The sequence below is a fragment of the Macrosteles quadrilineatus genome, unplaced genomic scaffold (assembly GCF_028750875.1).
Source record: "Macrosteles quadrilineatus isolate MER2022 unplaced genomic scaffold, UCM_ALF_1.0 Scaffold_2__2_contigs__length_208266976, whole genome shotgun sequence".
Taxonomy (NCBI): Eukaryota; Metazoa; Arthropoda; class Insecta; order Hemiptera; family Cicadellidae; genus Macrosteles; species Macrosteles quadrilineatus.
The window spans coordinates 75,520,641-75,533,431 of record NW_026542595.1 but is presented as its reverse complement, the minus strand read 5'-3'; the positions used below and the strand labels follow the sequence as shown (position 1 = coordinate 75,533,431).

At 42.2% G+C, this 12,791-nt stretch overlaps 1 protein-coding gene across 2 annotated transcripts in view; it reads left to right on the top strand.

Annotated features, from left to right (window-relative positions):
* LOC128986112 (cyclic AMP response element-binding protein A) overlaps window positions 1-12,791 on the top strand; it is a 94,424-nt gene that overhangs the window by 61,169 nt on the left and 20,464 nt on the right. For both annotated transcript variants that reach the window (XM_054406255.1, XM_054406256.1), the window contains exon 2: window positions 9,976-10,174. In XM_054406255.1, coding sequence (XP_054262230.1) covers window positions 9,976-10,174 — 199 coding nt within the window. The remainder of the gene's footprint in view (window positions 1-9,975; window positions 10,175-12,791) is intronic.

The window sequence follows — 12,791 nt, the reverse complement described above, 5'->3', positions numbered from 1 at the left end:
ACGTGGGCGCATCTTCATCTCTGCGCAGACGTGCAGTTTGCTAATTGGACCTGACTTTCGCCAATCGAAGTGCGATGGAGACGGCACGACCTGGGACCTGTACACGCTCTCCATCCTTCCGGGGGAGTTGTGTGAGAAACAACTATCCAACACCAACACTCACGTGCAAAGTGATAGACACGATACGCGTAAAGTTGCTGGACACTGAGCTTTGGGGCTTGGAGTGCTCATCGGGGTTAAATGTATGCATCTTGAAATTATAGTTATATTGCTCTTATATTGTGTTCTCAATTAATTACCGGCATTAAGGTATATACATTTTAAAGAAAAAATAATGTACTAGGGCTTACATTTTAATCTTATTATCGTAAAAATGATAATAAAGTTTGAAGCACATCTTTTAAAAGTTATGCTTCCGAAATATTCTAACTAAAAACAAAGTAAAATCTTTAACCAGTGTTATATTTTGTAATGTTGAACTTTTTACCTGCCAAACGCCGATAAGACAAGTGTTTCCAGTCCGTATCTGCCGGAGACTACAACGAACGGTTTTACTGAAGGCGCTCTCGCTGTTGGTTTATCTGAGGCTCTCGCAATCATAACATATTTTTATATCTGAATGAATGAAAAAATATATTTATTTTCCACATAATATATAGAATTACAAAATACAAATTATGTAGCATACTGCTTTATTTGGAACTATAGTGGTAGCAAAACGGGAGTGCCGATGGAGACCAGGTCAAGTCCCTTTAAACGCACGCACCCCCACAGGTCTCCATCGGCACTCCCGTTTTGCTACCACTTTAGAATTTGTACTGCTAAAATTTTGTCAGATTTACTTTTACCGGCAGATAACCTTAGGTCGGTCCTCGAATTCCAGTTTTTAAAAATATGTTTTTATAATCACCTGAACTTTTATTGATGTCTGTTTCAGTAGACAATATTGTTGTCCGTGCAACTGACACACGGTTAACAGTTTTTCCCAATAACGTGTTACCCAAGCCCTCAGTTCAGCACTGTTGCATGCTGGGTCCTGGGAGAATGCACATGCGGCTGTCTCGACTACAGCAGGCTATTATCCTTACACTCTTAGGTTTTCCTGGACGCACAATAGCTCATAAACCCCAGGAGACGTTTTTGTCGTAGCAGAGCGAGTGGGAGACGAGAAGAGAGAGGCCGTGATACAAGGAAGATGCTTGCACGTCGCGCGTCTAGGTGAGGAGCGAAGGGAACTTATTAGACAGGAGATTACTTCTCTGTTGCGTCATCGATCTACTATACTCCGTTCACAAAATTTTAGTGGTTTTAGGAGAAAAATTCTACTTTCTCCACTTGACCCTACCTTAAAAACAATAACAGCTAAAATTAGCAAAACACCGTCGGTTGTGTAACATAAAAACCTAAGTGTCCGATTTAACAACTCTTGACAAGCTCATGAACTGTTCAAAATATGTTTTTTTAGTGTTTAGTACAATTATTATAGAGGAGATTGCCCCTCATAAAAACCTGACTTACCTTAAACTACAATTTCTTTAGATAAAAGTAATATACTACCAATAGAGGTAGATTTCGAATTTGCATTTAACGACTAGAAGTAAAGTAGGTAAGGGCTACCCCTAGCTGACTACTAAATACGGAATTTGAGATATGATGATTGTCCTGTTAACACTTTGAAACATATGTGTTTAATCTACCTGTTGTAACTTTGTATGATGCTCTAGTAGTAGAGACGGTGCCAGTAGTCGAGCGACGGTGTTTGCATGTGCCCCTCAAGGAGGCAATCTCTCGTCTACTTGTTGTAACTTTGTATGATGCTCTAGTAGTAGGGAGGGTGCCAGTAGTCGAGCGACGGTGTTTGCATGTGCCCCTCAAGAAGGCAATCTCTCATCTACCTGTTGTAACTTTGTATCATGCTCTAGTAGTAGAGAGGGTGCCAGTAGTCGAGCGACGGTGTTTGCATGTGCCCCTCAAGGAGGCAATCTCTCGTCTACTTGTTGTAACTTTGTATGATGCTCTAGTAGTAGGGAGGGTGCCAGTAGTCGAGCGACGGTGTTTGCATGTGCCCCTCAAGAAGGCAATCTCTCATCTACCTGTTGTAACTTTGTATCATGCTCTAGTAGTAGAGAGGGTGCCAGTAGTCGAGCGACGGTGTTTGCATGTGCCCCTCAAGGAGGCAATCTCTCATCTACCTGTTGTAGCTTTGTATCATGCTCTAGTAGTAGAGAGGGTGCCAGTAGTCGAGCGACGGTGTTTGCATGTGCCCCTCAAGGAGGCAATCTCTCATCTACCTGTTGTAACTTTGTATCATGCTCTAGTAGTAGAGAGGGTGCCAGTAGTCGAGCGACGGTGTTTGCATGTGCCCCTCAAGGAGGCAATCTCTCATCTACCTGTTGTAGCTTTGTATCATGTTCTAGTAGTAGAGAGGGTGCCAGTAGTCGAGCGACGGTGTTTGCATGTGCCCCTCAAGGAGGCAATCTCTCATCTACCTGTTGTAGCTTTGTATCATGCTCTAGTAGTAGAGAGGGTGCCAGTAGTCGAGCGACGGTGTTTGCATGTGCCCCTCAAGGAGGCAATCTCTCGTCTACTTGTTGTAGCTTTGTATCATGTTCTAGTAGTAGGGAGGGTGCCAGTAGTCGAGCGACGATGTTTGCATGTGCCCCTCAAGGAGGCAATCTCTCATCTACCTGTTGTAACTTTGTATCATGTTCTAGTAGTAGAGAGGGTGCCAGTAGTCGAGCGACGGTGTTTGCATGTGCCCCTCAAGAAGGCAATCTCTCATCTACCTGTTGTAACTTTGTATCATGCTCTAGTAGTAGAGAGGGTGCCAGTAGTCGAGCGACGGTGTTTGCATGTGCCCCTCAAGGAGGCAATCTCTCATCTACCTGTTGTAGCTTTTTATCATGCTCTAGTAGTAGAGAGGGTGCCAGTAGTCGAGCGACGGTGTTTGCATGTGCCCCTCAAGGAGGCAATCTCTCATCTACCTGTTGTAACTTTGTATCATGTTCTAGTGGTAGAGAGGGTGCCAGTAGTCGAGCGACGGTGTTTGCATGTGCCCCTCAAGGAGGCAATCTCTCATCTACCTGTTGTAACTTTGTATCATGCTCTAGTAGTAGAGAGGGTGCCAGTAGTCGAGCGACGGTGTTTGCATGTGCCCCTCAAGGAGGCAATCTCTCATCTACCTGTTGTAACTTTGTATCATGTTCTAGTAGTAGAGAGGGTGCCAGTAGTCGAGCGACGGTGTTTGCATGTGCCCCTCAAGGAGGCAATCTCTCATCTACCTGTTGTAACTTTGTATCATGTTCTAGTAGTAGGGAGGGTGCCAGTAGTCGAGCGACGGTGTTTGCATGTGCCCTTCAAGGAGGCAATCTCTCATCTACCTGTTGTAACTTTGTATGATGCTCTAGTAGTAGGGAGGGTGCCAGTAGTCGAGCGACGGTGTTTGCATGTGCCCCTCAAGGAGGCAATGTCTCATCTACCTGTTGTAACTTTGTATCATGTTCTAGTAGTAGGGAGGGTGCCAGTAGTCGAGCGACGGTGTTTGCATGTGCCCCTCAAGGAGGCAATCTCTCATCTACCTGTTGTAACTTTGTATCATGTTCTAGTAGTAGGGAGGGTGCCAGTAGTCGAGCGACGGTGTTTGCATGTGCCCCTCAAGGAGGCAATCTCTCATCTACCTGTTGTAACTTTGTATCATGTTCTAGTAGTAGGGAGGGTGCCAGTAGTCGAGCGACGGTGTTTGCATGTGCCCCTCAAGGAGGCAATCTCTCATCTACCTGTTGTAACTTTGTATCATGTTCTAGTAGTAGAGAGGGTGCCAGTAGTCGAGCGACGGTGTTTGCATGTGCCCCTCAAGGAGGCAATCTCTCATCTACCTGTTGTAACTTTGTATCATGTTCTAGTAGTAGGGAGGGTGCCAGTAGTCGAGCGACGGTGTTTGCATGTGCCCCTCAAGGAGGCAATCTCTCATCTACATTTTGTAGCTTTGTATCATGTTCTAGTAGTAGAGAGGGTGCCAGTAGTCGAGCGACGGAGTTTGCATGTGCCCCTCAAGGAGGCAATCTCTCATCTACCTGTTGTAACTTTGTATCATGTTCTAGTAGTAGGGAGGGTGCCAGTAGTCGAGCGACGGTGTTTGCATGTGCCCCTCAAGGAGGCAATCTCTCATCTACCTGTTGTAGCTTTGTATCATGTTCTAGTAGTAGAGAGGGTGCCAGTAGTCGAGCGACGGTGTTTGCATGTGACCCTCAAGGAGGCAATCTCTCATCTACCTGTTGTAACTTTGTATCATGCTCTAGTAGTAGGGAGGGTGCCAGTAGTCGAGCGACGGAGTTTGCATGTGACCCTCAAGGAGGCATCTACCTGTTGTAGCTTTGTATCATGCTCTAGTGGTAGGTAGTCGAGCGACGGTGTTTGCATGTGCCCCTCAAGGAGGCAATCTCTCATCTACTTGTTGTAACTTTGTATCATGCTCTAGTAGTAGAGAGGGTGCCAGTAGTCGAGCGACGGTGTTTGCATGTGCCCCTCAAGGAGGCAATCTCTCATCTACCTGTTGTAACTTTGTATCATGTTCTAGTGGTAGGTAGTCGAGCGACGGTGTTTGCATGTGCCCCTCAAGGAGTCAGTCTCTCATCTACCTGTTGTAACTTTGTATCATGTTCTAGTGGTAGGTAGTCGAGCGACGGTGTTTGCATGTGCCCCTCAAGGAGTCAGTCTCTCATCTACCTGTTGTAACTTTGTATCATGTTCTAGTGGTAGGTAGTCGAGCGACGGTGTTTGCATGTGCCCCTCAAGGAGGCAATCTCTCATCTACCCGTTGTAACTTTTTATCATGTTCTATCTGTAGGGAGGGTGCCAGTAGTCAAGCGACGATGTTTGCATGTGCCCCTCAAGGAGGCAATCTCTCATCTACCTGTTGTAACTTTGTATCATGTTCTAGTAGTAGGGAGGGTGCCAGTAGTGGAGCGATGGTGTTTGCATGTTCCCCTCAAGGAGGCAATCTCTCATCTACCTGTTGTAACTTTGTATCATGCTCTAGTAGTAGGGAGGGTGCCAGTAGTCGAGCGACGGTGTTTGCATGTGCCCCTCAAGGAGGCAATCTCTCATCTATCTGGTGTAACTTTGTATCATGCTCTAGTAGTAGGGAGGGTGCCAGTAGTGGAGCGATGGTGTTTGCATGTGCCCCTCAAGGAGGCAATCTCTCATCTACCTGTAGTAGTAGGGAGGGTGCCAGTAGTCGAGCGACGGTGTTTGCATGTCCTCGTCATTGACGTGTTGGAATGTAGGAACCCGTTCCCCAGACCGGTCCCTGGCCCATCCTCTCCCTTCCCATTACACCTGTTTACTCTCCTCTCTCCTCCCCTTCCTTGGGCGGCTTCCTTTCTGGGAGAGTGCTAGGTCCTGTATGATACCTAGACCTTGTAGATCACCTAGGTCTGACTGAAGATGGATTGTGTTCAAAGATAAATGGGTAGTGCAAATACGTGAGCCATCACATTGTCTTCTGAAACTTTTATTTTCTTCAATATACAGTAATGGTATTTTGCTGATGCTAATAGTTTGGTCCGACTACAGTATTGATATTTTGGCTTAACTACTGTATTTTGCCAGCTCCATTCTCCTTGCGATTTATACTAACGTAAAGTATTTAGTTGAACACGTGCTCTGTTTGTTTCGATTCAAGCCTAAATAAAGAGGTTTATCTTCTTGTTAAATACAATATCAACGACCATTTAACTCGTACCACTAACCAACGTGAATTCGTTGCATAATATGTGTATAGTTAATTATTAACCCTATATTATAACTTACTGTAGCTTGTAATTTCTACAAACCCAAGTAGCCTAATTATCGAAAACATAAACTAGTTTAACTACTTTACAAAGTTCAATCCCTCTTATCATCATCAATCTCCCTACATATTCTTGGCCCTAGAATGCAATAATCTCTAAGAATTTATGTGACTTGCCATGCAACTCGATCGATGCAACAAAATCCATGGGTACCTCAATACTTTCATTTATTATTTGGTTCATTTACTAGTGGCTTATTTTAGTTGTCTAGGATAAAATGTTAAGGCATCTCAAGTGTTCATCGTTGTCATCTTCCAAACGTACTTCTTCCCGTGTCTGTAAAAGACCCGTGCATGGATGATTGGTGGATCTCTACTACTGTGGTTGTCTACTAAGAATCTATGGTACCATCAGTCCGTGGAGGAACGACCTGAGACTGTAGTGGCCCCCGCGGAGTCGGGGTGTGGAATGCATGCAAAACTAAGGTGGGTTTGTTTACGTCCTGGTGGACATTGACCCGGGGGCCTCGCTAACGCTCTTGTCAAGGTCAATACCCCATTTTGGCACCGGCGAGGCCCCGCCCCCCGCCACGATCTCCCACCTGCCGCGGGTGTCAATGACAAGGCGGGGTAATTAATGTTGTGAGAGTTAGATAGAATCTTATTTGCAGGTTTGGGGTTTGAGGTTTTGGCTTCATTCTTCCTCCTTTCTTGGGGTCCTCTGAGGTTTTGTTCCCAAACAGTTTATGGACAGGTAATTCTAGCTACGCTTCTGAAAACTGTTTTAAGCATGGTTTAGAATAACTATACTATAATATAATCATAGTGTTACAGTCGTTTAGTCCCCTGTCAAATGTACATATACAGGCTCCCGTGTGCTCCTTCATGAGGCAGGTGTGGGAGTAGTCTTAATCTCTTCGTTTGACCTTGGAGAAATACAATTTCGATGGTGGCACTCTTGAAAATTGTGCGTTTGAACGCCGAATGGTAAAAAACAAAATGGGCCGCCATCGCAAACTTGTTTTCTTTATACTTTACTTTATACTTTCTTATGAAATGGCGACCATACTATGTAGGTATTTTAAGCCAAGTATGAATGGAGATGAGTGTAGGATGAGTGGCGCGATCTTGTAGTCTTGTTAGTGACTAAGGCCGACATTGCTTAGACACAGCTGTTAATTAATAGCCCAAACAGCTAATGGCAACTAAGGGACCTACAGTTTATAGTGGAATCCGAACCACATTTTTTCCTTACTTATATCAGTAACCGTTAGGGTTACAAAAGAATTGTTGATACCAAAATGTAGCTATTTTAAATCTGCACAAAAAATATGATTACAGTTTTTATGTAGGATCAACCATTATTTCATAAAACATAATTTTATTTTTTTCATAAATAAAATTAATCAGGGTGGATGTAATGTCCCAGGACAGTTAAATATTTCAAAAAGTAATAAAGAATGTTTCAGTAAAGCGTTGTGGACTGTGCAGATTCAGATTCTATGTGCAAAAATAAGTCAAAAATGTTGTATAAATTTGTTTCGATTTCGGCTTAGTTTAGCCGTAATCCGCCATTTTGAATTTTTTTGAAAATAACTCATAACTCAATAGCCCTTGAAGATATTTTTATGAAACTTGGTATAAACTTTAAGTCTAAAACTATTAACATTCTCCGAAAAAATCTTTGATTAGGCTCATCGAATTTCAAAATGGCGGCCATTAGAAGTTTTTAAAGTCAAATTCCATGAAAACCAGCAATTTAAACAAAACTTTTAAACACAAAATGTAAAGTCCTTTTTATTACAAATCAAACGACACTTTATTTGCGAAAATCGGATAATAAATAAAAAATTTATGTAACTTTTATAATGTTTTTGTCACTATTTTCTATGGAATTTAACTTTGTGGTGTTAAAATGACTGCCATTTTGATAATTAGCATTAATAACAAAAGTTACATAACTTTTTTATTTATTATCCGATTTTCGAAAATAAAGTGTCATTCGATTTGGAATAAAAAGGACTTTAAATAATGTGTTTCAAAACTTTATTTTAATAGCTGGTTTTCATGGAATTTGACTTTAAACATTTTAAATGGCGGCCATTTTGTTTTTTACCCACAGCGTTCAAACGCACAATTTTCAAGAGTGCCACCATCGAAATTGTATTTCTCAAAGGTCAAACGAAGAGATTAAGACTACTCCCACACCTGCCTCATCAAGGAGCACACGGGTGTACATTTGACAGTGGACTAGTTGCTATTACACTGCTGCTGCTAAATACTATGTGTGATGCTTGAGGTTTGATACCTTAGCAAAATGTTCAATACTGACGGTTCTCTACAAATCCTTTAGGCTATGTACTCTATCGTTGACCGAATTTTTGCCGTAACGATAGAAGTTCTGTATGTGTACTAATTCATTTATTTTCCTAAGCCTTGAAACTGATCCTTGAGTTGCTGCACTCTGTACCGTTGCATGAGATTCTGCACTGATATGAGACGTTACATACTGATTCTTGATGTTCCCAACTTATCACTGTTGCTTCAGGTTCTGTACTAATGTAAACGTTTACTACTGATACTCAAGGTGCTGTACTCTGACCTAACCGCTGCTGGTTGGACTTTACATATGGATTCATGAGTTTCTGAAGAACCCTGTACTATTACTAGAGGTTCAGTTCTGATAGTAGACGTCCTATACTGATCATGACGTGCTGTCTTATTTACGGTTGCTTGAGATTGTCTAATAATGCTATATTTTTCTATTGATTCTTGGCAGTCTTTCTTGTTGATCCTAGAGCTTCTGTACCCTGTACCGTTGCTAGGTGCTAGATACTATGTGCCCCGTACCGTTGCTAGATACTCTGTACCCAGTACCGTTGTTAGTTCCTAGATACTCTGTATCCTGTACCGTTGCTAGTTGCTAGATATTATGTGCCCTGTACCGTTGCTAGATACTCTGTACCCAGTACCGTTGTTAGTTTCTAGATACTCTGTACCCTGTACCGTTGCTAGTTGCTAGATACTATGTGCCCTGTACCGTTGCTAGATACTCTGTACCCTGTACCGTTGCTAGTTGCTAGATACACTCTACCCTGTACCGTTACTGGTTGCTAGATACTATTTATCCTGTACCGTTGCTAGTTGCTAGATACTCTGTACTCTGTACTGTGATGCTGCGTCGTGCTGAGGAAGGCTGTCCGCGTGACGTGTCTCTGTGAGCGCAGACTTCGCCAACTTCTCACCACTCCAGAGTCCTTCATCGTCCCATAATGATCGTGCGCGCCAGAGACTCCACAATTAATTTCACCGCTGGTTATTTTCGGCTGCTTTTTCATCTTGCCGGCGCTATAAGCGACTTGGAGATTTCTCGCTTTCCTGTTGTCTTGGTGGATTTAACTAATCACTACGAGTGCCTAGATTTGAGTAGTGTCCTTACCCGAGAATGGTTTAATCTGTGGATATACTACTGTAGTGAAATCCACGCTTCGCTATGATGGCGAGTTTGTAAGAAACTCCTTGCTGTACTCTATTATTGATGTCGTAGTTTTGGTACCAATATACTATTAAGTAGATATGACTCTTATCTCGTTAACCCTACGACCTCCTACACAGAGTTCAGCATGCGGTCAAACTAAGCTCCCATCACGTCCACAAGGCTACCTGAGTTTTAGATAAATAAACTGGATAAGTCTCGTTATTGAACACAAAATAGTTTGAATGTACCGGATAAAAAGTACATGAGTTAAGCGTTTTGAGGAGTGCGTACGGTATTGGTAGTATGTAATATTGTTGTTAACATTGTATGAACGTAATCAATCCACCACCAAGCACCATGTCAGCGTCCCGTGGTTTCAGATAACTCCGTATTCTCTCCTAGTACCTATACAAAATGTGCCCCAATCCGTCCCAATTTTAATCATCGGTATTTTACGCCATTGTAGAACATTTGATGAAGTGTGAATCCACCACTATCCTCTCTTGTCGTCGTATCCTTGATTCATAGCTCCCCAATCCCTAAGAGCAAATGAAATTCACGCCAACCTGTTCTAAATCTGGATCTTAGATTGGCCTATTACTTCACGCTAAGTTTGATGTTTTGCACACCCCGTTGACCAACATTTTCTGATCGTTGGACTCTCTACTTCTCTAGTATCCACTAATGTGTTTGTCCCTTGTTCCAGATGAGCGATGTGTTCAGCAAGGGCGCTGACGACGACTGGAGCTCCGGCCTGCTGGATGTCAAACCCCAGGTGATCCTACACGACCGCCTCATGACAGATGCCGCCCTCGGCACGGCGCCCATCAAGACAGAGCATTCCTACTGTAGCCTCAACACCTCCACCGACAGCCCGCCTGACTCGCCGCTCAAAATGGAAGAAGGTAATCATCGTAACCTAATGCCTTAGATACCATTAAACTAAAATCATAAAATATTATAAGTCGACAAAAATCATAATAGAATACTATCAGCCCCAATTGTAAAAAGGGCCCACAGGAATTTCGCGATCTAAAAACTGTTATTTTAAGTATATCACGGGATCATGCAAGTGTATAATTGAAAACTTTACACATTATGTTAATTGTGTGTGAGGAAGTTTCATCGAACCATCATTTTCTTTTTTAAACTTCTGGAATATTAAATTTTCCAAGTTTTTGAACACCTATAAATGTTACTTAGAGTTTGGCGTTGGATGTTGGATTGTGGATTACCACTACGAATCTCAAGAAGATTTTTCGTAGAAATTTCGTAAACGACACAATGTTAAGTAAATTTAAAAACCAAAGGGAACTGGTGTAGGAGTTGATCGTCTAGAAGTATCTCTAGACGCTCGACGCCACAGAGCGATGTGATAGCAACTGTCAAACTGTTTATCGCTAATTAAATATGATAGCAAACCTCCGGAATAAACAAACAGTTCGTAGCAATCATGGCGCATCGCATCGCACTGACTCCGGGCAAATGAACTCTATACTTCCTCATACGAGACTGGAGTGATAACGCATATACGCTTCAGAGGGCGATCATGAGAAGGTGATAGTTTCCTGGAGTACTACACACCTTATTGTAGCATTTCATTCATTACATAAAATATCAATCAACTAAGTCATTGATGTGCATTTGAACCTGAATATGAATGAAGGGTGAATGTTGATAGGAGTGACTTGTCTTCTGTGTGTGTGTGTGTGTTTTTTTTTTTTAATTTTGTTTTTTATTTTTTACTGAATAATATCAGCTTTTGATTTAGCCGAATTAGGACGGCTGGGCCCAATTACTTGCCTTGCGAGCCTGCTACCTACTCGTGAACACTAAATATTAATAAAGTATTGTATTCCTTATTAAATGTTGTTGTACATATTGTCGTCTGCTAGTATTTTGGCGGCTAGATGAGCGACTGTTTCTGCGAGTTTTCCCGCGTATTATCGTCTGCTAGTATTTTGGCGGCTAGATGAGCGACTCCCGGGTCCCGACCCTCATCAGTTGCTATGCGGGCGCGATAATAGACCGACTACTGACTGACTGCCGCAATAAATTGTCTACTTGTTATCGATCGTTTTGTCTCCAGAGGGTAACACCCGCATAAATCATAACGCTTTTGTTGACTTTTGTAACTGTTGCGGGTTGAGGGCCTATTTATTTGGAAATTTTCATTTAATCCACCGAATTGTATTTCTTTTTTGACAATTCTTGTTACTAGATTTACAATGCTACTGTATTTTTATGTCATTCATACTCTCAATTATGTTGCTGAGTACAATAGATTTTTTTATAGTTTTGATGTCAGTGGAGTTTTGCAAGAAAGAATACTAAACTCTTCCAAGAGAAAACTGTCCATCAATGATTTTTTTATTTGCCAGGGATTGGATCCGTCACTGTCGCTCCGAAACGAGTACCACTAGGTAAACAACTTTCCTTTGATTTTGGATAATGCAACAATTTTTCTCGTCCTTTTGCAAAATCTAAAAATATATGAACGTTTGCTTTATGTCCGGCAAGCAAAGAGGGCTTTTAAAGCAATGAAATGGGATTGTCTTTTTTAGGATAAGATTGTAGAAAGCGTGCTTACTTTTTAGTATACAGCAAAAAGAGGGAATACAATTATACAGACATATATTTTATTTTATTATAGTTTTGATGTTGGTGAAAGAAGAAGAAATAAATGGTAAAAATCCATTAGAATCTACATATACCGGACTTGAACATTTTCCAAAGATTGGTACGGAAGAATCGTCGAAATTGGCTAGATCGTTGAAACCAAAATACGTCGTACCTTTTGGTGCTACCAGTTGCGGGCGTGGTGTTTCATATAATTGCAAGCACTGCAAACTTATCCCAAGTGCGAGCCATCTGTGTGTGTATTACATTACCGAAATATTTTTCTATCCATCTATGTAGATTTTCCATTACCATAACATAATGCAAAATTGTTAGAGAAGCAGACTTGAGGATCTGAGGATCTGAAGACTCGAGTTACTGAGGTTCTGGAGTCATGAGTTCTAATCTCTTCAATCACCAATGGTGGTTCAGAAGCCACCGTAAGATATAGACCTACATATCAGCTATAGAAATGACTTTTAGGCCTCTATTAGCCGTGAGCAACATGTGGCGCAGCTAGTGGAGCCGCCGGTGACCCACAGCGTTTTGGAACCTGTACACTAGTCGCGCGACACATTCGTAGCTCGCTCAAACAGCGGAATTAACCACAACACTCTAGTGTCAAAATGACGTTGAGTGACTGCATCCACAATTTGCACGTCACTATTAGCACTGGACATTGTTTATCTAAACTAAGACAACTAAAAACGCCAATGACACAAAAAGGACAGAATACACTGTTAAAAAGGTCACTGGTAAACAAAATGAACCGAATTCACTAATGAATATAACAGCAATATGGCGAGGCACGTCTCAATCGACTCAAACCACGATGTAGACTGTGTGACAGGCTTCGTTTTCACGTTAATAGTGCATGCGAGCGCAGTCTGTGGCGTCGCATGT